Genomic DNA, 24,709 nt, shown 5'->3' with positions numbered 1-24,709 from the left:
TGACAATGACCCCAAACATACAGCCAATGTCATTAAGAACTATCTTCAGCGTAAAGAAGAACAAGAAGTCCTGGAAGTGATGGTATGGCCCCCACAGAGCCCTGATCTCAACATCATCGAAGAAGAGACAGAGAGGATTTGAGGAAGCGTACATCCACAGAAGATCTGTGGTTAGTTCTCCAAGATGTTTGGAACAACCTACCAGCCGAGTTCCTTCAAAAACTGTGTGCAAGTGTACCTAGAAGAATTGATGCTGTTTTGAAGGCAAAGGGTGGTCACGCCAAATATTGATTTGATTTAGATTTCTCTTCTGTTCATTCACTGCATTTTGTTAATTGATGAAAATGAACTATTAACACTTCCATTTTTGAAAGCATTCTTAGTTTACAGCATTTTTTCACACCTGCCTAAAACTTTTGCACAGCACTGTATATCGGGACTACGTCGTCCTACCCAAGGGCGGCCAAGAGGCTGGGGCTGGTGGCTCGTGGCGGACTGTCAGCTTGATCCCGAGATCCATCTACGAGCTTTTTAACTGCAGCAACTTTAAGATACGCTATTGGAGCGGGAATTACCGAGGACAGCGGGAGAAAGCCCGTCTGGAGGCCGTAATGTCGGGTGAAAGTTTGGCGAGGCTCTGGAGCTCTGTTGTCTGATATCACATTCTCATATGCTATTTTTCCAATAATTCTATAAATTGTGATTTATTGCCCTGTTTTGCACATGCACCAATTGTTTTAAATGAAACAAGAAATTGAATCATGTTGTCCAAATGTTTTATTGCGATCAATATCTGCAATTAAAAAGATTGACATAGCAATTTTATTTATATGTACATACCTTGTAGTATTTCCTTGTAACAACAAAATCCATGTCAGCCCTTCTGCATTCGGCAAATGTAATATAATTTGTAAAGTCATTTTGGTCACTCAAGTGGCCGACGTATCAATCTATACTTCACTTTATCACAGGCTGACAAGTTGTTATAATTTTGTCCACGAATGATCAACGAAGTGATAAGACAATCATACAATCTCATCTATGTCGTGCTGAATCCATTTTTGGAGAATCAGTGGGTTCCTCTGGCTTTATTTTGAAGTTTTAAGTTTGTCAACACACTGCCAATTCAACTGCAACTCATGAGTTTTTTCTAAACCAGAAGTTCGAAGCAGAACTTCCATGTGTGGGGAAGCAGAAAGATGACGCCACCCATACTTCGCTCAGGAAACTTGTCTATAGCGTAGACAGGCATTTTGATATGTCAAAAGACACCAGCCAGATTGCGGTCGTTAAAAAAATTATTTATTATTTCTTGGTAGCAAATGTGCCATGGACTGGTACCGGTCTCTGGCCCAGTGGTTGGGGATCACTGATGTAGGCCACATTTGTAAAGCAAATGTTAATATGATGACCTACATGATGAAAATGTGATGTCCACATACAGTATGTGGACGCCAGGTCTTTGTGGGGTTATATTACTAAAAATAGACACGTGGGGTTATATTACTAAAAATAGTCACTTGCCCAGTAAAGGGTGAACAAAGGTAAATGTTGAACAAAACTAACAGTAGTAATAACAAACCCTTTCTTGTGGAAAAATCAAATAACAAGTTGGTAGGTTTTAGCAAACAGCAACCATAGACTTCATAATTGAATTGACGGGTCAATTCGGCCAGCCACTGTGCAACGTCTTCAAGCAGGGGGCCCATCCCACAATCCGCTTCAGTTGTTCGCAGTCGGTCGCAGCGATACATGCAGCAATTCAACGCTGGATTTAGGAAAAAAGTATGAATGCTGTACCGCATACAAACAGGACAGATTGTCTCAGGAGTGATTTGTTCAAGGATACAAGGTAATTATTATATTTTTTGTATCATGCCTGCATTTTGAAACATTGTGAAAAAAAATCAATGGGAGCAATTAGCCGCTACAGCATTGGCATCATAGTTTGCAATATTTTCGTAAAATAAATGCTAACTGCCCAGTGCTCTTTTAACAAATATCGAGACTGTTTTACATCCATATCTATAAAGAATTCAGCGATTTAAGCATTTATTCACAAGAATTTCAACATAAAAAGCTCTTTGTCGTCATAAGGTGGCGCCACAGTAACTTAAAGACGAGCAGTACATTCGACATATTTACGTAAAAAAAATTTACTGCCCGTTGTTATTGCTTTTAACCAAGAATCGAGAATGCTTTACATCCATATCTACGACGAATTCAGGGATTTAAGTCTTTATTCAAGAGAATATCAACGTTAAAAGCTCTTTGTTGTTTTAAGGTGGCGCCACAGTGACTTAAAGACGAGCAGCACATTCAACATATTTACGCAAAATAAATTATACTGCCCGTTTTTTTCTTTTTTGCTTTGAACTAAGAATCAAGACTGTTTTACATCCATATCTATAAAGAATTTGGGGATTTAGGCATTTATTCACAAGAATTTAAACATAAAAAGCTCTTTTTCGTGGTAAGGCGGCGCCACAGTAACTTAAAGACGAGCAGCACATTCGACATATTTACGTAAAAAAATTTTACTGCCCGTTGTTTTTGCTTTTAACCAAGAATCGAGAATGCTTTACATCCATATCTATGAGGCATTCAGGGATTTAAGTTTTTATTTACAAGAATTTCAACATTAAAAGCTCTTTGTTGTTTTAAGGTGGCGCCACAGTGACTTAAAGACGAGCAGCATATTCAACATATTTACGCAAAATAAATTATACTGCCGGTTTTTTTCTTTTTTGCTTTGAACTAAGAATCGAGACTGTTTTACATCCATATCTATAAAGAATTTTGGGATTTGGGCATTTATTCACAAGAATTTCAATGTAAAAAGCTCTTTGTGGTAAGGCGGCGCCACAGTGACTTAGGGGCAGTTTACATGGAGACTCTGCGACACGAAGACGCAATGACTGTGTTGTGGAATTGCCTCGCGTGCATATGGTGTCGGCGAAGACGGAAGGCGAAGACGAAAAATTCTGAATGCTGCCTCCAAAGTGGAAGAATTCGATTGCGAGGGGTTGAGGGGGGCTTCCTCCGCATGCATATCAAAGGCTCCCGCGGCGCGAGACCGCGTCGATAACGTCTGCACTCGTACACGTCACATTGGGCGTGTGCAGCGGTGCTACTAAACATTAAAACAGCAAATATGGTGGAATGTTGGATTTAATTTACTGTTTTAACAATATTTTTAAATTAAAAATATGTTGAATGTTTCCATTTTTGTGCCTTTTTGAACAAAAGAAAAATGCCATTGCTTCGAGTGGACGGGCATATTTTTTTCCGGGCTGAGGAACTTTGGTGGGGTCAAAGTGCATCATTCGCTGTCGCCTTGTAAATCTGCACTGCCCCCTAGGGCCTGGCATGAATACTACATCGTTTTCATGCGGAATTGCGACATTGTTCGAATGGATAAGGGCCCATATAAATGCAAATTTGAAATGTTTCGTATTCTCGGAGAGTCACCATGTAAACGGCCCCTTAAAGACGAGCAGCATATTCGACATATTAACTTAAAATAAATGCTAACTGCCCGATTTTTGCTTTTAACCAAGAATCAAGACTGTTTTACGTCCATATCTGTAAAGAATCGAGGGATTTACGCATTTATTCACAAGTATTTTCAACGTAAAAAGCTTTTTGTCTTTGTTTCCATTTGGTCAGCTTTGACAGACATACGTAGGCCCCGTATTAATCAGCCCCACGCCCCGTGTCCCGTCAATACCGTTCTGAAGTCTATGCAATGACCCAAAAAAAAAAAAGCCCACAAGTAATTACTTTTTTAATCACGTGCAATAACAAACTCAAATTAATTCATAAAATTGATTTATCACCTGGGCCAAGACTAACCCCTAAAAGAGCTGTACTAATGCAGGTTTAAAACTCCACCCCTTGAAATCAAATCCTTTCTCATTTATCACATGTGCATTTGAACTGCAAAAACCTATTTCTACGTCTTGTCATCTTTCTCAATATTAAGATGCATCATTTTGGGCTCTTCATGTGCTTGGCGTAGGAGCTCTATTTTCTTCACTGCTGGGGAAAAAAACAACAACAGCATAATGCGGAGAAAAAGGCTTTTTCCCCAGAGGGTTACTTGGTTCTCCGTTGCATCTATTTAGTTGGACAACCTAATGCAAAATGGATGTGATTTTAGGCAGCGCCACCTCCCCCCCTTTTGTCTGTCTACAGAGCACGGTGGACAAGCTGATTAAAAAGACCAACCTGGCTCTGGTGGTGGGGAGCAGCAGCTGGCGTGAACAGTTTGTTAGTGCTGTGACTGTCAGCGCAGGTGAGTTTGCACGTCCTAAATTGTATCACTTTGCTCCTCTGTGACCCAACCTGTCGAAGGTCAATACCGTGTGCTTGATTTAGTTTGCCAGCTGCCTCACACCAGCCTCATTTTTGGGGAACATTCAGCATCAGAAATGCTCTACTTTGCCAATAATCACAACAACAGCAAAAAAAAACATTAAAGTGCAAGTGAGATTACACTTAGTTCGTTTAAATTAAGCACTGATTATTGCTTCCATTTTTATTATGCTTTTTGAATTTTATGTTTGCCAAAAAACACTTTCATAGCTGTGTGCCCATTTCTTGCATTTTCCCCCCAACTCAGACAGTTGATTAAAAATGCATGTGGTCCTTCATTAAAAACTGAACTAGCCAGCGTTCCCCTGCCTGAACAATTAATAAGCACTATGGTCAAATTTTTTTTTTTTTCCTTTTTTTTAATCCTACCCTTTCGGTTGGCATTCTTTTGTTTTGATGACCTTTAACACAGGCAGTGGCGCACATAAGTGCTGAAAATATGATTTGCACTCCGGCACTGTCGTTTTACTCGACACACTCTTCTCACTATTTTTCTCCCTGAGTACACCGATGTTTGTGTGCAGCATATACAAAGTGAGAGTACACTTCCTGTCTTTATACTAAGTCCTCTCACTGAATTATCATTTTGGTCTACAGTGGTATGAAAAAGTATCTGAACCTTTTGGAATTTCTCACATTTCTGCATAAAATCACCATCAAATGTGATCTGTCTTTGTCAAAATTATACAAATGAAAAAACAGTGTCTGCTTTAACTAAAACCACCCACACATCTATAGGTTTTCATATTTTAATGAGGGTAGTATACAAACAATGACAGAAGGGGGAAAAATATGTAAGTGAACCATCACATTTAATATTTTGTGGCCTCTCCTCTAGCAGCAATAACTTCAACCAGACGCTTCGTGTAGCTGCAAATCAGTCTGGCACATCGATCAGGACTAATATTCGCCCATTCTTCTCTAAAAAACGGCTGTAATTCAGTCAGATTCCTGGGATGTCTGGCATGAATCGCTGTATTTAGGTCATGCCACAGCATCTCAGTAGGGTTCAACTCTGGAGTTTGACTTGGCCACTCCAGGACATGTATTTTGTTCTTCTGAAACCATTCAGAAATATATTTACTTGTGTGTTTTGGATCATTGTCTTGTTGCAGCATCCATCCTCTTTTTAGCTTCAACTGTCTTTTGAACTTTTGAATTCTTTCTTCCATTAATGATTGCAAGTTGTCCAGGCCCTGAGGCAGCAAAACAGCCCCAAATCATGATGCTCCCTCTACACAGTGGGGATTAGGTGTTGATGTCAGTGAGCTGTTCCATTTTTTCCTCCACTCATGACGTTTTGTGTTACTCCAAAACAATTCAACTTTGGTTTAATCAGTCCACAAAATATTTTGCCAAAACTTCTGTGAGTGTCAAGTGCCTTTTTGCGAACATTTAACAAGCAACAATGTTTTTTTAGACAGCAGTGGCTTCCTCCATGGAGTCCTCCCATGAACACCATTCTTGGCCATTGTTTTACATATAGTTGAGGTGTGCACAGAGTTATTGGACTGTGCCAGTTGATTTCTGTTATTCTTTAGCAGACACTCTAGGGTTCTTTTTTACCTCTCTGCGTATTCTGTGCTGAACTCTTGGCATCATCTTTGGTCGACAGCCACTCCTTGGGAGAGAAGCAACAGTGCCAAACTCTCTCCATTAGTAAGCAACTTCTCTGACTGTCGATTGATGAACATCAAGACAGACTTTTAGAGATGGTTTTATATCCTTTCCCAGCTTTATACAAATCAACAATCTTTGATCGCAGGTCTTCAGACAGCTCTTTTTCCTGAGCCATGATGCACATCAGACAATGCTTCTCATCAAGACAATTCTTACCACGTGTGTGTTTTATAGTGGGCATGGCAGCTTTAAACCACTCATCATTGATTGAGAACACACCCGACTTAAATTGTTTGGTAAAAATTGGTTTCAATTGCTCTTTAAGTCTCCTTAAGCAGAGGGTTCACGTACTTATTTTTCCCCCTTCTGTCATTGTTTGCATACTATCCTCATTAAAATATGAAAACCTATAAATATTTGGGTGGTTTTAGTTAAAGCAGACACTGTTTTGACATCTGTGTGATTTTGACAAAGATCAGATCACATTTGATGGTGTTTATATGCAGAAATGTGAGAAATTCCTAAAGGTTCAGATACATTTCAATACCACTGTAGCGTATACTCATTTTATTTACTAATTCACTTACTAAAACTAAGTAAGTAACTAATTAAGTGGGTTGAGTTGGATGAAAGTACTGTAATTTTCAGACTATAAGCCACTACTTTTTCCCCTCATTTTGAACTCTGGAGTTTATAGTCCAGTGCAGCTTATTTGTGGATTATGACATTAATTATGACATGACACTGTCATGGGCATTAATGAATGCTATAACAGATGTCATTAAGTGTCATCCAGTAATTTTTTTCACTAACTCTATTTATGTCCAGTCCGGATCTTTTACATCCACTCAAAAGTGAGATAATTTGCCGAATGACACTTAATGACGTCTGGCAAAAGCATTCATTAATGTTCATACCAGTGTCATTACATAATTATGGCTGTCATATGACAGTCTTAAGATACAACTGTCAAATAAAGTGTTTCCGGGTAATATCTTTTGGTGTAAATAACTCATAATACAGTGAGGAAATCTGCGGCTTATAGTCCGGTGCGTCTTAACAAACAACTGCCAACAAATGCCATTTTTCTGTCAAATTATGTGGGTTGCGACTAATAGTCAGATGCGCTTTATAGTTTAAAATTACTGTATATGACTCTACACTAGTACTTCTCAAATAGTGGGGCACCTTGGAGAACATACTTTTTTACTGTACTACAATAAAGTGTAATTGCACATCCACTCAGTGGGTGGCAATGGCACGCTCATTTTCAGATTGTGCGCAGTATTTTTTAACCAAACAAGAGCACACAGCAAAGAGCACTGGAGATATGAAGAGCTAAAACGAGGAAATATGACAAAGCGTATGTAGCGTTTGGCTTTTGGCTTTGACTTTTAATACAGTGGGAGACGAGAAAAGACCAGTCTGTGTACGGTGTCTAAAAATGTCTGCAGCAGACAACAGGAAGCCAAATTAATTATGAGGTCACTTAAAGACATTAGACCCCAATCACATTGATATGCCACTCGATTTTTTTTTTTTTTTTTTTCAGTGAAAATGTTCCAAATATTGCCAACAATCCTGCCTTGTCAGTGTTACATTTGCGAGCCAGTGAGCACTGTTAACATCATATAAGGTAGCATACCAAGTTGCTCAGTACAAAATCAACCCACAAAATAGCAAAGGAGCTGATACTGCCTGCAGCAAAAATCAAAACTGTCCCTTTGTCCAATGACACTGTTGTTTTTATTTTATTTTGTTTTTTCGGTCAAATTGTTTGGCATATTGTACTCTGAGTTAACGTGGCTAATCAATTTGAATGTATTATTGTTTATTGATTTTATTGAATTTTATTTTTCCAGTATCAAATGGTCCAAAATTGTACTTTGAGATTACATTTTAACAGTTTGGATGTGTTTTTGGTGGCATGGGGGGGTGAAATGTTTACATCTTCTTGGGGCGGTGGGTGGGAGTAATTGAGAGGCACTGCTCTACACCAAGAAAAAAAGAAAAAAAAACAATAAATTTAAGTAAACCAATTTCACTTGGATTTTCAAGTTTTGAAGGAAAACTAAAAACAAAACTGATTAAAATCAAAATCAACTGTTAAAACCCAGCATTTGAAGTTAACTGGAATGGACTTCAGTTAAGTAGTTTGAATTCAACATTTTAAGAATTTCAGTTATGTCTACTTAAAATCCTCGATCACAATGAATTATTGGAAGTGTTTTTTTTTGTTTTGTTTTTTTTTTTTTTTTTTTTTTTTTTTTACAGCATACACTTGAAGCTCAATTCGCTATCAACTAATTTGTTGGGGCTGATGGCAACAGATGAACCAAGGTTGCTCTAAAAATGAGCTGCTCTTACATTAACAACATAGTAATATTTGCATATTACCACACAAAACCCGCAAACTACAGAAACACATCCACAACCTTCCGACTGTTCTAATGACTTTAATGTTATTTCAATAAGTGACGCATTGACTGCCATTAATAACACGTCTACAAGGGGACAAACTCATTCGTTCCATCACTGCCAGCTATCATAGATCAAACGGATTTGATGTCTATCACTATCAATGGCAGTGAATGAGTTCATTGCAGCTTCTTCTACTTTTCCCAGGTGATGATGATGAGGAAGAAAGTGGCGAGGAGCGCTTGCCCTCCTGCTTTGATTACATAATGCATTTCCTGACGGTTTTCTGGAAGGTACTCTTTGCTTTCGTCCCACCCACCGAGTACTGGAATGGCTGGGCCTGCTTCTTTGTGTCCATCTCGCTAATCGGCGTCCTGACCGCCGTAACCGGGGACCTGGCCTCTCATTTCGGGTGCACTGTCGGGCTGAAGGATTCCGTCACCGCCGTGGTGTTCGTGGCTCTGGGCACGTCTGTCCCCGGTGAGTGTCTGGTCTTGTTAAAGCTGAGCTTTGTCTCCATTGCGGGAGCAGCTGTTTCCGAAGAACTGTGTAACCTTTACTTCAATCACTGTCTTGACTCAGTGCTGACAAAATACATCTCAACAATTGTCTGGAACTTTGATTTCAATATATCTTGACCTACCTTTCACGCCGTCTCGCAATTTGGTTCAGGGGCGATTTGGTCAAATTGTAGCTGTGAGTTTGAAATTCAGGGAAGAAGCGCTGGTCATTTTAATGGCCATAATCACTAGTATTTTACCGATACCAATACCAGCATCAGTATCAGGAACGATATAGCACTAAAATGACTTAATTTGAACGAGTGACTAGAAATAATGTGCCGAGAATGCACAGTATTTACCATGCTTCTCTGACCTCAAGGCGCACTTGGCTATAAACTGCCACCCACCAAATTTGACACAAAAACGGCATTTGTTCATAGATATGCTGCACCAGACTTTACAATAAGCCGCAGCTGTTCTCACTGTATTGTGAGATATTTACACCAAAAGATATTAACCAGTAATACTTTATTTGACAGCGGTGTCATAAGACCATCATAATTATGACATGACACTGTCATGAGCAATAATGACTGCTTATGACAGATGTCATTAAGTGTCATCTGGCAAATTATCTCACTTTTGAATGGTTGCAAAAGATCCGGATTGGACGCATATGGAGTTAGAAACAAAATTAGTTGGAGGACACTTAATGACATCTATCATAAGAATTCTTTAATGTCCATGACAGTGTCATGTCATTATTTTGACGGGCTTCTGACAGTCTTCTGACAGACTTCTGACGCCGCTGTCAAATAAAGGCTCAACTCAAATAAATCAAGAGATAAGCCGCACTGGACTATAAGATGCAGAATTCAAAATGAGGTGAAAAAGTAGCGGCTTGAGGTCTGAAAATTACGGTACTTTTCAAGATATTTGAGATGGCCGCCAGCTACGGACACTGCCATATGAAGGAGCACTTGTCGCCCTTTCCAAAATGAAGATAGACGTCCATTCATGTGGCATCCTATCATTCTTCTGCTGTGAATTTCAAGGAGTTTATCACAAGAAGACGTCAATGGCCCCCAATGAGTTAAGGGTTGTATGACCAAGTGATGATAGAATTACTTAACATTTAAAACAGTATGCAGAAATTTAGTATCAAAAGAATATATATATATATATATATTTGGGCTGTCAAACGATTACAATTTTTAATCGAGTTAATTACAGCTTAAAAATTAATTAATCGTAATTAATCGCAATTAATCGCAATTCAAACCATCTATAAAATATGCCATATTTTTCTGTAAATTATATATATATTCTGTAAAATAAATTGTTGGAATGGAAAGATAAGACACAAGATGGATATATACATTCAACATACGGTACAAAAGGACTGTAGTGGGCATTTCACTCTACTGTCATTTAAATCTGTGTATGCTGTCCTCACTCCGAAGCGTCTACTTTTTCCACAGCTAGACAGCTAGTGAACGACGCCTTAATAATTAGACTTCTTCCTTTTTCTCCTGATTTATTAATAAAATGGCCTCAAACCATTGTCCTCTTTAGACCGTTGTAAAACTACAAAAAAAAAGTACACAAGCATTGCATTAGCAACAACGTTAGCTTAGCACGCTATACAGGTTCACTAAACATAAAGAAAAAGTGTCTCATACAAAAAATATAACATTTCGCTTACTAACATAATATGTACATTCTTTACAACAACCATACTTACGGACAAATCTTGTCCAAGGATCATATAAGCACAACATTATCAGCCCGAGATGTCGTGCAGCCATAATGAACTGGAAAGAAAACAATAAACCATGTCGCAAAGCGACCACAAGAGTTCACTGTTGGACAGCACAAAAAGTCTTGCTGTAAAACTTACCAAAAGGCAGAATACTTTCTTAGCGGGACATGTGCGTTAATTGCGTCAAATATTTTAACGTGATTAATTAAAAAAATTAATTACCGCGCGTTAACGCGATAATTTTGACAGCCCTAATATATATATATATATATATACACACATCATTGGAAAGCTTAAAATCTCTATTTTCTGGTGGAAGAAAAAATTTGAGCAGGAGGGCCTTTAAAAAAAAAATTAAACCCCTAAACCCTAACTCGAGGTAAGAGCATGAGAGAGCATAACTAAAGACACCATGATTTTAACAAGTTATTATCGTGTAATTACCTCATTTCGATCAAAAAACAGTGTAGCATGGATCACCGAGCGTCAAGACACAGCTGTAAATGGACACAGCCGGACTTTTTGGGGATTTTATGGGTGAAACACGATAACATAACAAGGGTCGAGATGCAGAAATCGCAGACATCAAGGAGTCTTTTTAAATATTTATTTTTTATATTTTATATTTTTTAAATATTTACCCTTTTAAACATTTTTTCCCCAGTTTTTCTTTGTTTGGATCGATTATTTATTATCTAAAATATTGGGGAAAATGCGACGGTAACAAAAAAATTATAATGAAACAAAATAGTTATGAGGTAGATAGCCGTGACCTATTTACAGACACTATTTTTTTCATTTTGACATAATTTGTTTAAAAGTTTCAAATATGCGAGTGAATAATTTTATAAAGTCGTTTTTTTTAAACTAAATATTAGACATCAGTTAATGATTCTAATCTAAAAATTATATGCGTTTCGAATAATAAATATAGGTACCTTCTTTTTATGGCTGTGTTGTAACAAAAGCGGTTGCGTGGTGTCTGTAAACGGGGGTGTCCAGGGTAAAATGGACAAATTAAAAATAGTTCGGGGGCTTAATGCGCTACGAAACTGCTATGGCAGCATATAGACATATTGTTCTATCAAACACAAAAATTCTTTTGGCTTAAAATACAGCAGTTTATTTCAAAGAGGGGTGCAAAAGCAGAAACTGCTTTTTCACCCTTGTCGGTGTTTTTTATTTATGGCAGAAAACACACAGGTGACTTGAAGTTCTGCTCTGACACCCCCAATTTGGCCAAATTTCAAAATTGTCCGATATGCACGTGTGACACATCATTGGAAAGCTTAAAATCTCAACTTTCTGGGGGAAGAAAAATTTTGAACAGGGGGGCACTTTAAAAAAAAAAAAACTTTTTTTAAACAGCAAAACCCTAACTGGAGGTGAGAGCACACGAGAGCATAATTAAAGACGCCATGATTTTAATGAGATACTATCGCGTACTTACCTCTTTTCGATCCAAAAACTCCATGTAGCATGTACCACCGAGTGTAAAGACACATATGTGAATGGCCACAGCCGGATTTTGGGGGGATTTTATGGGTTAAACATGGTAATATAACAAGGGTCACGATGCAGAAATCGCAGATATCAAGGAGTGGTCAAGATGTTCTTTTTCATATTTTTGCCCTTTTGAACGTTTTTTTTTTTTTTCTTTTCTTTGTTTGGATCGAGTATTTGTCAGCTAAAATATCGAGGAAAATGCGACAGTAACAAAAAAAATACAATTAAGCGATAGTTATGAGGTAGATATCCGTGACTCTTTTACAAACACTATTTTTTTCATTGTGACGTACTTTGTGTAAAAGTTAAAAATATGCGAGTAATTTAAAGTCTTTTTTTTTTTTTTTTTTTAATAAATATTAGACATCAATTAGTAATTCTAAGCTAAAAATGAAAAATAAATATAAATAATTACCCTCTTTTTAAGGCTGGGTTGAAACAAAAGCGGTTGCGCGACATCTGTAAAAGGGGATTTCCAGGGTAAAACGAACAAATAAAAATAGATCGGTGGCTTAATGCTCTATGAATCTGCTATAGCAGCATATAGACATTTTGTTCTATCGAACACAACATTTCTTTTGGCTTAAAATACAGCAGTTTATTTGAAAGAGGGGTGCAAGAGCAGAAACTGCTTTTTTAGCCTTGTCTGTGTTTTCCGTTATATATAGATAGATTTTTTTATTTTTCATTTATTTTATTTTTTTTTTTAACTTTTTTCAGTACAGTATCGGCCGATTCCACAAAGGTATCAGAATTGCTATCGGAAGCCAAAAAATGGTATCGGTGCAATACTAACCATAGCTGCTTTCGGATTGTTCACTCAAAAAAATGAAACATGGTATTAATGCAAGAACCTTTTTTCAAGTGATTGTTCAAATAGTGCATGTGCATTTTTCTGAGTGTAGGAACCTGGGTACTTAGGTAGTTCCTATAACTATAGGCCTCCCCAATATAGTTATAGGAACTATCCTATGCAAGGGCAGTCGTGTTCGCACATGGGTACTACGTCTTATACTAACTGCTGTGACGTTGTAGCGGGGCCAGAGACACATAATTTACTCGCCACACCCACCTCTGGCAAAATAAAACAGCAAAACCTAAGTTGAACTGAAAACAACGAAATAGAGACCGTCGAGAACACAGCAGCAATTCTTGCATGCACGTTTGAAGGGAATAGTTTCGATTTAACGACGTGACTGGAAGAGTACACAGATTTAGTTCAGGGGAGTTTTTTTTTTCCAAGAAATAATTCGGCTCCTCGAAGGGTGCAAGTATGGACGGGGTGTAGCTGCTGATTTCAGCAGATCCCCAAAACACCTACAGTACTTAATCGAATTCTTGCAGCCCCACTGAAAGTCCCTACCTCAAAGTAGGAACTAAAATGGTTCTTGGAACTCAAGTTCCTGGTCCCTTGTTCCTACATGTGGGAACCCGCAGAATGATTACATCGTCCCCCAGGACTCCAGGAACTGCGGTCAGTTCCTACAGTGCGAAAGCGGCTATAATATTACATAGAAGTGGTAAAGTACCCCAAAAAAATCTTCTCAAGTAAAAGTACTGTTACATTGATTAAATTCTACTCAAGTAAAAGTATAAGTACTGGTGTATAAAAATTACTCAAACTAAAAAGTAGCTTCTTTAAAATTTACTCAAAGTAAAAGTTATTTTTCTACTGTTACTGTAGAAAAAGTTACATTTCTGAACATCTGTACAAAATATGGAAAACATACATAAACAGACAGTATACAGACTACTGACAATACGAGCACAATAGTAACGGTACCTTTTTTTTCTTTCTTTTTTTGATGAGTGCGTCTCTCAATGTAATGTAAATCATGTTAGCCACACTAATTAGTAACGGCTCACATCTTTGAAAACTCTCAAGTCAGATCGCTTCCTAGTCAAAGAACCACTGTAGTGCTCTGCCACCATCTTGCGTCATCTGAATGCTCGCTTTGTCTTGGCGCATCACACAAAAGATGCTTTTTTATTGCACAGTAGAGCAAATGCTGAGTCCTCAACATTTATACACAGTTCTGCTGACTAAAGTCAATGGAATAGTTTCAAATATGCCACGATGTGCTTTTTTTTTTTTTTTTTTTTTTTTAATGTGGGGGCGAGGTTTATGAAACTTGGCGATAGAGTGAAGGGCCATCAGCCTTCCGGGTAGAGTGCCCTTCAGATTATATAATAGACCACGGTTCTATAATGGTCAGGTAATATTTTCGGAACTAAATAGGTGTTTTATTCTTTGAAATATCATTCGGTGGACGTGTGTGGGATGGGCTGTTTCTGAAGAATATTAATGATCAGGCTCGCACATGAGATGAAAACATAAAATAACATAAACATGGATTGGACATCTACTAGTGAGGAACTGGTAATATTTTTCCGATCAAATATTCACATTGCAAAAAAAAAAACATTGCTTCTCTCTAATTACATTAAAAATGAAAATAATATCAACATTGCATTTTATATACTGTATCTTTATGTTGATTGAATATTTTTCTTTCTTTCCTATTTTCTCTTTTGTAGTTTTTGCTTGAATAAAATAAAACTGGAGAAAATATATCCCTCTCTAGCACCATCTTGTGCCTCTAATTTGATTTGCAAGGCACCACCATGACTCGCATCTATCCATCCATTTCAATTGTATCTGTCTGCAGCTTGCAAGAAGGGTGTGTGTCTGGAATTGGGGGCATGTCTGACAATATGTCACAACACAGCAATGTTAAAACGCATATGTATTTACATAAACGTAGTTGTATTAGCCACAATGAGGGATACAATTGCAGCTAGGATCATTGTTTCCCACGCATGTCAGGTCCCATGCCTTTTCTTCAGGTGTTATTAACTCCTTCAGTGGTATTGCCGATGATAGATGTCCTATCTTGCGACTCTTTACATCCGTGTAATGTGAATTTCAATGAGTTCATCATTAGATGTCTATGGTGGCCAATAAGTTGAAAGCGTTATCGTTTTGTAATTGTATCTTTCCGCGGCACGCAAGACGGGTCTAGAAATGGGGCCGAGTCAGGCTATTCCTTACAACAAAGCACAACGATAGTGCACATAGATTGTTTTATAAACATACAGTGAGGAAAACAAGTATTTGGACACCCTTTTATTTTGTATGCCCTCCCACTTAGAAATAATGGGCGGGTTTGAAATTTTCATGGTAGGTGCTTGTCCTCTTTGATAGATGATCTAAAAAGAAAATCCAGAAATCACAATGTATGATTTTTTTAAAATGGTAAATGGTGTTATACTTATATAGCACTTTTCCACCTTTCAAGGCGCTTTACACTATCTCGCCATCCACCTACTGGTGACGCAACTCCAAGAGCAACGTGGGGTTCAGTGTCTTGCTCAAGGACACTTAGATGAGTTCATCAGGGCGGACAATTGAACCCACAAACTCTGGGTTGAGGGACAACTACTCAACCACTGAGCCACGCTACCCCACCACTTAACAGTTAATTTGAATCATACTACTGCAAATAAGTATTCAAACACCTAAGAAAATCAATGTTAATATTTGGTACAGTAGCTTTAGATTACAATTCCAGAGGTGAAACGTTTCCTGTAACTTTTCACCAGGTTTGCACTTACTGCAGTAGGGATTTTGCACCACTGCTCCACACAGACCTTCTCTAGACCAGTCAGGTTTCCGGCCTGTCACTGAGAAACACAGAGTTTGAGCTTCCTCCCAAAGATTTTCTATTGGGTTTAGATCTGGTGACTGGCTAGGCCCCTCCAGAACCTTGATATGCTTTTTACGAAGCCACTCCTTGGTTATTCTGGCTGTCTGCTTCGAGCCATTGTCATGTTGGAATACCCAGTCACGACCCATTTTCAATGCTCTAACTGAGGGAAGGAGGTTATTCCCAAAATCTCACAATACATGGCCCTGGTCATCGTCTCCTTAGTAAAGTGCAGTCGTCTAGTCCAGGGGTCCCCAACGACCGGGCTGCGGACCGGTACCGGTCCGTGCAGAAATAATAAATAATTTATTAACGACTGCATTCTGGCCGATTAACTTTGGCCTGTGCTGCTTAACACACCAATATCTCCGTCTACTCTAGATATACAACTACAGGATAGGAGGTCGTCATAGAAATGCATTGATTGGACTGTTAGCAGTACATCTTGTTTTGTATATCTATGTGTGCTTGGCCTCGATAATAACTTATGACGTAGGTCGTCGCCCATCACATTTCTTCCCGGAAATAATTAGCCCCCACACTAGAATGACTGAAAAACAGACATCTTTGGACAGATTTTTTTACGGGGAAAAGGCAACCTGACGAGCCAGAAGATGAGCCTACAACCTCAAAGAAAACAAAATCTATGCTACTTCCTAATCACTAAAGACCCACGAACTGCGAAGGAGTGGATTCGCGACCCGTATGTGAATAAATGATTCGAGCATGTCTGTGCAACAGGAATATCAGCTTGTAGAGATCGCAAATGACGGCTACCCTAAACGTACATTTGAGACAACAACTGTACTTAGGTTCTGGATTAAAGTCATTTCGGAATATACTGACATCGCTAGGAGAGCACTGAAAACTGTGCTACAATTTCCAACATCGTATCTTTGTGAAGCGGGCTTCTCTCACTCTCCCATCTCGGGACCATCTCGTCTCAACGAAACAAGCTCAGCCCTCCCACTGATTCAGCGGGTGAGTTGTATTTTCCCGGCACTTAACACGACGGGGCTAAAAACATATTTGCTGTATTTTTCTGCCGGTGTTCTGACAAATTTGGCATGCGCATAAGGTTAAAAATGACCGCGAGTTCAGCGATTCCAAAGAATACACGACAAACTTACTTTAAAGAAAATAATATTCACTTACGTTTGCCATGTTAGCTGCACACAACAACTGCACACAGCTCTCTCACTTAACGACTTTGCCGTGTTAAGCATTAATTTACGCCATTTTAGTGTTGCACATGTATGTTTAAGATGTAAATAGCTTTTTTAGCACCCCTTGACCCCTCTGGATCATCCAAATGGTCATTGGCAAACTTAAAACGGGCCTGGACATGTGCTGGCTTAAGCAGGGGACCTTCCATGCCATGCATGATTTAAACCATGGTGTCATAGTGTATTACCAACAGTAACCTTGGAAATGGTGGTCCGAGCTCCTTTCTGGTCATTGAGTAGTTTCTCCTGTGTAGTTCTTGGCCGGTTCCTCACCATTTTTAGAATCATTGAGACCCTACGAGGTAGTTCTTGCATGGAGCCCCAGTCCGAGGGAGTTTGACAATCATGTTTAGCTTCTTCCATTTTGTAATAATTGCTCCAACACTGGATGTTATATCACCAAGCTGCTTGGCAATTGCGCCGTAACCCTGTCCAGCCTTGTAGGGGTCTACAATTCTGTCTCTGGTGTCTTTGGTCAGCACTTTGGTCTTGACCATGTTAGGAATTGGAGTCTTCCTGATTGTATAGGATGGACAGGTGTTTATATGCAGCTCACCGCCTCAAACAGGTCAACAAGTCAGACACAAAAGTCCACCTCCACGCCACTTATTCATTGGACTTTTTGAAGACGACTAACAGGTCTTTGAGGCTCACAATTCTAGCTAATAGATACAGTGCCTTGCAAAAGTATTTGGCCCCCTTGAACCTTGCAACCTTTCGCCACATTTCAGGCTTCAAACATAAAGATATAAAATTTTAATTTTTTGTCAAGAATCAACAACAAGTGGGACACAATCATGAAGTGGAACAAAATTTATTGGATAATTTAAACTTTTTTAACAAATAAAAAACTGAAAAGTGGGGCGTACAATATTATTCGGCCCCCTTGCGTTAATACTTTGTAGCGCCACCTTTTGCTCCAATTACAGCTGCAAGTTGCTTGGGGTATGTTTCTATCAGTTTTGCACATCGAGAGACTGACATTCTTGTCCATTCTTCCTTGCAAAACAGCTCGAGCTCAGTGAGGTTGGATGGAGAGTGTTTGTGAACAGCAGTCTTCAGCTCTTTCCACAGATTCTCGATTGGATTCAGGTCTGGACTTTGACTTGGCCATTCTAACACCTGGATACGTTTATTTTTGAACCATTCCATTGTAGATTTGGCTTTATGTTTTGGATCATTGTCCTGTTGGAAGATAAATCTCCGTCCCAGTCTCAGGTCTTGTGCAGATACCAACAGGTTTTCTTCCAGAATGTTCCTGTATTTGGCTGCATCCATCTTCCCGTCAATTTTAACCATCTTCCCTGTCCCTGCTGAAGAAAAGCAGGCCCAAACCATGATGCTGCCACCACCATGTTTGACAGTGGGGATGGTGTGTTCAGGGTGATGAGCTGTGTTGCTTTTACGCCAAACATATCGTTTTGCATGGTGGCCAAAAATTTCAATTTTGGTTTCATCTGACCAGAGCACCTTCTTCCACATGTTTGGTGTTTCTCCCAGGTGGCTTGTGGCAAACTTTAAACAAGACTTTTTATGGATATCTTTGACAAATGGCTTTCTTCTTGCCACTCTTCCATAAAGGCCAGATTTGTGCAGTGTACGACTGATTGTTGTCCTATGGACAGACTCTCCCACCTCAGCTGTAGATCTCTGCAGTTCATCCAGAGTGATCATGGGCCTCTTGGCTGCATCTCTGATCAGTTTTCTCCTTGTTTGAGAAGAAAGTTTGGAAGGACGGCCGGGTCTTGGTAGATTTGCAGTGGTCTGATGCTCCTTCCATTTCAATATGATGGCTTGCACAGTGCTCCTTGAGATGTTTAAAGCTTGGGAAATCTTTTTGTATCCAAATCTGGCTTTAAACTTCTCCACAACAGTATCTCGGACCTGCCTGGTGTGTTCCTTGGTTTTCATAATGCTCTCTGCACTTTAAACAGAACCCTGAGACTATCACAGAGCAGGTGCATTTATACGGAGACTTGATTACACACAGGTGGATTCTATTTATCATCATCGGTCATTTAGGACAACATTGGATCATTCAGAGATCCTCACTGAACTTCTGGAGTGAGTTTGCTGCACTGAAAGTAAAGGGGCCGAATAATATTGCACGCCCCACTTTTCAGTTTTTTATTTGTTAAAAAAGTTTAAATTATCCAATAAATGTTGTTCCACTTCACGATTGTGTCCCACCTGTTGTTGATTCTTGACAAAAAAAATTACATTTCATATCTTTATGTTTGAAGCCTGAAATGTGGCGAAAGGTTGCAAGATTCAAGGGGACCGAATACTTTTGCAAGGCACTGTAGGTGTTCAAATACTTTTTAGCAGCAGTATAGTACAAATAAATTGTAAAAAACCACACACAGTGATTTCTGGATTTTTTTTCTTTAGATTGCCTCTCACAGTGGACAAGCACCTACCATTGAAAATTCTAAACTCGCCCATCATTTCTAAGTAGGAGAACTTGCAAAATCACAGGGTGTTCAAATACTCATTTTATTCACTGTATTAATTATTGGCCAACTAGCTAGTTTCTTTTAGAGGCCTTGTTGACGGAGGCGTCGTTGAGGTTAGGGTTGCAAATAGGGTTATTTAGAGAAAATGTGCCTGTGGGACAGGGGCGTGGTTAAGGTTAGGGTTACAAATAGGGTTAGCTGGACCATGTGACGGCCTTATTTCCAGATGCGGTCTTTATCTTGCAAGCCGCAGACAGACCCTTCTCATCCATTTTGCTACTGTGTATAAAACCAGATTCAATTTTCCTTGTGTCCTTTCTTGTGCTGCAGACACATTTGCAAGTAAAGTGGCCGCTATCCAGGACCAATACGCTGATGCATCCATCGGGAACGTGACAGGCAGCAACGCCGTCAACGTATTCCTGGGCATCGGGGTGGCGTGGACCATCGCCTCTGTTTACTGGAAAAGCAAAGGCAAGACTTTCAAGGTTCACCCAGGATCTCTGGCTTTCTCTGTCACCCTGTTCACCATCATGGCGCTGGTGTGCGTTTTGGTGCTGCTCTACCGCCGCCGTCCGAGAATATCGGGCGGGGAGCTTGGGGGCCCACGGACAGCCAAGCTCCTTACCTTCTTTCTCTTCCTCTCCCTGTGGTTCATCTACATTCTGCTGTCCTCGCTAGAGGCATACTGTCACGTGGATGGCTTCTGAGACACTGTAAATGTGGCTCCTATTCTTGTTTATACACTGCAAGGAATATGTTTACTCTTTTGTTTTGTTGTTTTATTTTCTATTTTCAAAGATGTTTACAGCTGTACTGTCAATTATCTTGCCGCTAACTCAATAATTTAATGTTAATCCAGTAAACAATTTTACCATTGCTAAACATTATTGCTTCCTTTCACCTTTAGGTTAATAGACAGTTACTTGAGTTTTTACATTTTTATGATATTTTTTTTCTAGAAAAATTTATATTACAATTAAAACAAGCATATCGAATGACAACTTGCATAAACAGAAAGGGAAAAGTAATTGAAACACACGTGTGCAATGATACTGTATTTATTACATGAGCTTTACATTAAATATTCATTGTATATCATGTGACAGATGAACGTTGTGTGCGGATTTTGTGAAAGACTCGTTATTTTTCTGCACGTATCAGATCAAAAGTTTCTCGGAAATCTATTTTAAAAGTATAGTGTGTAACGTTTGAACAATGATGTGTCGATGTGCTCCTGTAAAGTGAATCTCAGCAGTAATCTCTTAATGCTCTTCATCAGTGTCACGTTTGGTATAGTCATTGTTAAAAGAAATTTTCTTAAAAAATATCTAATAATTATAATAAAAAGTCCCCCAGGGCAGAGTGCCTGCTTTAAATTGTGTTTACAATTTGAGCGTGTTTACATTTGTGTGTTTGTGTGAAACAAATTGGTGAAAGGCATTTTATCATAGTTATACAAATATCCTTAATGTTCAGTGACTCATCATATTTCTTCTCTATCACACTGACACTGTGACCATTCACTAACATGACTTTTAGAAAAAAAAGCACAGTAAAAAGCAAAAGTCCCTTTTGCATTGAGTACAAGCACAATCACTGAACTGGTTTGTTAAGAGATGATATGTGCCACATAAGAAGTAGAACTGTCCTTTTTTTTTCAGTTTTTTTTTTTTTTTTTGTAAAAGATGATATGTGCCACATAAGAAGTTGAAATGTACTTTTTTAATTTTATTTGTAAAGCCATATTTAAAGAATACTTTCAGTAGAAGTGTCAAATTCCAATATATTGAAATGCATGTTTCATGTATAAAAAAAAATGAAATAAATGTTGGTAATTTGTAATAAAGATTCCTTGTGGTCTTAATTTCCAGGAATACTATTAGACCTCCTAGTCAAAATGGGATGGACATTTATCGCTTTCTATGCCACTTAAAAATTATCATTCAATGCCATCCATCCCATGGAGTTAAATTAGATTTGATGTCCATTGCTTATTATTACCATAATTTTCGGACTATAAGCCGCTACTTTTTCCCCTCATTTTTAAACCTGCGGTTTATAGTCCAGTGCGGTTTATTTGTTGATTTATTTGGGTTAATAGGTAACACTTTATTTGATAGCGGCGTCATGTGACTGCCATAAAATCGTCATTATTGTGACGTGACACTATCATGGGCATCAATGAATGCTTATGACAGATGTCATTTAGTATCATCTGGCAAATTATGTCACTTAAGTCCATTTTTGTCCAGGTCAGATCTTTTACATCTATTCAAAAGTGGAATAATTTGCCGGATGACACAAAATGAGATCCGTCATAAGCATTCATTAATGCTCACGGCAGTGTCATGTCATAATTATGATGGTCTTATGACAGTTTTATGGTGCCACTGTCAAATAAAGTGTTGAGAATACCAGAGCTTGCGATTAATGAAACAACTGGAAGAGTAAATGAAGAAACAATTAACAGAGAACATGAATTTTGATTGTTATTTACACCTGTAGCGCTGCAAAGCATGCTAGGAGGCATATCCAACAGTGTTGACAGCAGGTGGCAGCAGAGGTTGACTGTGTCAGTGATGGCCAAATGAAGCAATGAAGCTTTGCAGCCATTTGGTTCAAAGCTTCATGGTGATTCATTGGGTCTTATGACAGTCTTATGATGATGCTGTCAAATAAAGTGTTACCGGTTAATATCTTTTCGTTTCAATATCCCATAATACAGTGAGGACAGCTGCGGCTTATGGTCCAGTGCGGCTTATCTATAAACAAATGCCCTTTTTGTTTAAAATTTGGTGGGTAGCGGCTCACAGTCAGGTACACCCTATAGGCTGAAAATTACGGTTTTATTATTTTTAACACTTACAGGACACTCCTTTAATTTGCTGGCTATCTACATTTGTTCATCCGTCCCTCCCAGTCAAAATGAATTGGACATTTAATGCCATTAATGGCCCTGAAAGATTCACGGATTCAGTCGGCCCAGCTTAAATGATCTGGAAGTCTTATTGCCATCAATGGTATGCAATGAATTAAATACAGGTAGTCCCGAGGTTACGACATACCCGATTTACGTGATTTTGACTTTATGATGCCGGAGTCGCATCCATCATTTTTTCTCCAGTGTTTTTTTTTTTTTTTTTTTTTTTTTTTTTTTTTTTTTTTTTTTTTTTTTTAGTCGTGGAACAGTGTCTTGTCTGCCATTTTGTCGCCAGTCACGATCTTATTTTTTACTTTTTTTTTTATTAACATGACGTATAATGCATGTTTTCGGGTTGTTATTTGGAGATGTAGAAGGTATTTAGGGTTACTTTAAGGATTAATTCTAAATTTACACGGAAATTCTGGTGAGGTCGTCAGCGTCAGAACGGAACTCGTTCGTAATCTGGAGACTACCTGTACTATGCTTTAAAAAATGTACTTTAGAGTCTTACTTGGGGCCGTAAACACAGCATGTTTCGGGTTTTGTTCATCTAAATTAATTTAGCTTTTGTTAACATTGTATTTCCGGATGGATGGATGGATGGATGGATGGATGGATGGATGGATGGATGGATGGATGGATGGATGGATGGATGGATGGATGGATGGATGGATGGATGGATGGCATTGTATTAATGTATGAATTTGTTCATAATTTCATAGAGAGACAATATCTTAAAAAATGATAATGTTGTTTTTATTAAATCATAATATTTCCTCATATTATTTTTTTTTTACTGACCAAAAGTGGTCTCTTGCTGTATAAAGGATTAAAGATGTCAAATTTAGAGCTGCAACAATTAATCAATTACCTCGAGTAATTCAATTAGAAAAAAAACTTCAAATAAAATTTTGCTGCTTCCAGTATTTGTTTAATTAGAATGGCGTTGTAATGGTTTGTTTTGAAAGTGTTTGCATTTAGTTTTATTCATTTGGGTGGATACTCTACCGTCTTGTAGCAACAGCAACTCATTTAACATTGCCTGAGTCCAGCTGTTCCCTGTTAAGACCAACATAAGGTAAGTTTTTGTTTGAGTTTATGCTTTTTTTATGCAATTTTATCTCAGTTTATAGGTATATTAAGTTGTTGTTTGTGGGAATATATGCTTGAACAATTTGTTAAGAGCATTGTGAAAAAAAAAAAAAAAAAAAAAAAAAAACGAGACATTTATAGCATTTAGGACTTTTGCTATGCAAGTTAGCCAATATTCTTATGTTTTACTTAGGTCCTCATTTTTTAATACTGTTTGAGGCTAAGCTCAGGTATTTTAATCTATTCTTAAATGAAAGTGCAATTCTGCCTAATTTGAAGAAACAATCGGGAATTGTATTTTGTATTTGCATTTAATGCTCTTTAAAGTGTAATCTCAGTGAGCCTTAGTTATTCATCTCCTAAAATGTATTCTGCAACGCATTAAATGTTCCTAATCTCATTACTCGATTATTCGAACTAAATAGTTGATAGATATCAACTACTAAATTAATCGATAGCTGCAGCCCTACTCAAGTTCAAATACAAATTCTTAGAAAGACATTTATGACTACTACACAAAATAAGGAGAAAGACAGTCGACTTTTGTAAGAACTCGCAAGGAGAACGGAAAAGGATTATACAAAGAAATACTACACTACATAACACAGTCTCCAAAGTCACTCTAAACCTAACCCTTCGGTTCCCATTCTTTTTATTTGGGACGTCCCTAGCTACAAAGGGGTGTGAATTGGGGAAGCAAGCGAGGGTGACACCCAGTGAACTATGTGTGTGCATGTTGGTGGAATTCGTACATGTGTGTCAAAACATTTCCATTTCGCAATACATATTTAGTAGAAGATTAAATGTGGCCCCCAAAGGCAGGCAATTGCGTGCTAAATCTGGCCTCAGCTCGCCAGATCCGCATAGCAATCACGCCCGCTTAACGTCAGTGCGCCAGATGCGGCCCGGATCAGCACTATGGCAGTCCAAATGATACGTTACGCACTGTTCCGGGGCGGACCGTGCAGACCGGACGCGCTCAAAATCTGAAATTTAACAGTCGTGAAAGTGTCGTGAAAGGCAACTAAACAGAAGAGCACGCAGGAGTCACGAAACATCAGTGGAAGGCAAATTTGTATGGTAAGTGCTTTATTCAAAGTCATAATCACATTTTGA

At 38.5% G+C, this 24,709-nt stretch overlaps 1 protein-coding gene across 4 annotated transcripts in view; it reads left to right on the top strand.

The window, feature by feature from the left end:
- Positions 1 to 21,424, top strand: part of slc8a4a (solute carrier family 8 member 4a) — a 71,235-nt gene extending 49,811 nt beyond the window's left edge. For 3 of the 4 annotated variants that reach the window (XM_057821258.1, XM_057821257.1, XM_057821259.1), the window contains 3 exons: positions 4,198 to 4,297; positions 8,623 to 8,895; positions 19,906 to 21,424. In XM_057821258.1, coding sequence (XP_057677241.1) covers positions 4,198 to 4,297; positions 8,623 to 8,895; positions 19,906 to 20,285 — 753 coding nt within the window. In that variant the 3' untranslated portion in view covers positions 20,286 to 21,424. The remainder of the gene's footprint in view (positions 1 to 4,197; positions 4,298 to 8,622; positions 8,896 to 19,905) is intronic. The other variant, XM_057821260.1, reaches the window with a different exon arrangement.
- Positions 21,425 to 24,709: the final 3,285 nt, after the last annotated feature.

Source organism: Corythoichthys intestinalis, chromosome 18 (assembly GCF_030265065.1).
Source record: "Corythoichthys intestinalis isolate RoL2023-P3 chromosome 18, ASM3026506v1, whole genome shotgun sequence".
Taxonomy (NCBI): domain Eukaryota; kingdom Metazoa; phylum Chordata; class Actinopteri; order Syngnathiformes; family Syngnathidae; genus Corythoichthys; species Corythoichthys intestinalis.
The sequence above is the reverse complement of the archived record's forward strand: the minus strand, read 5'-3'. Positions and strand labels throughout refer to the sequence as shown.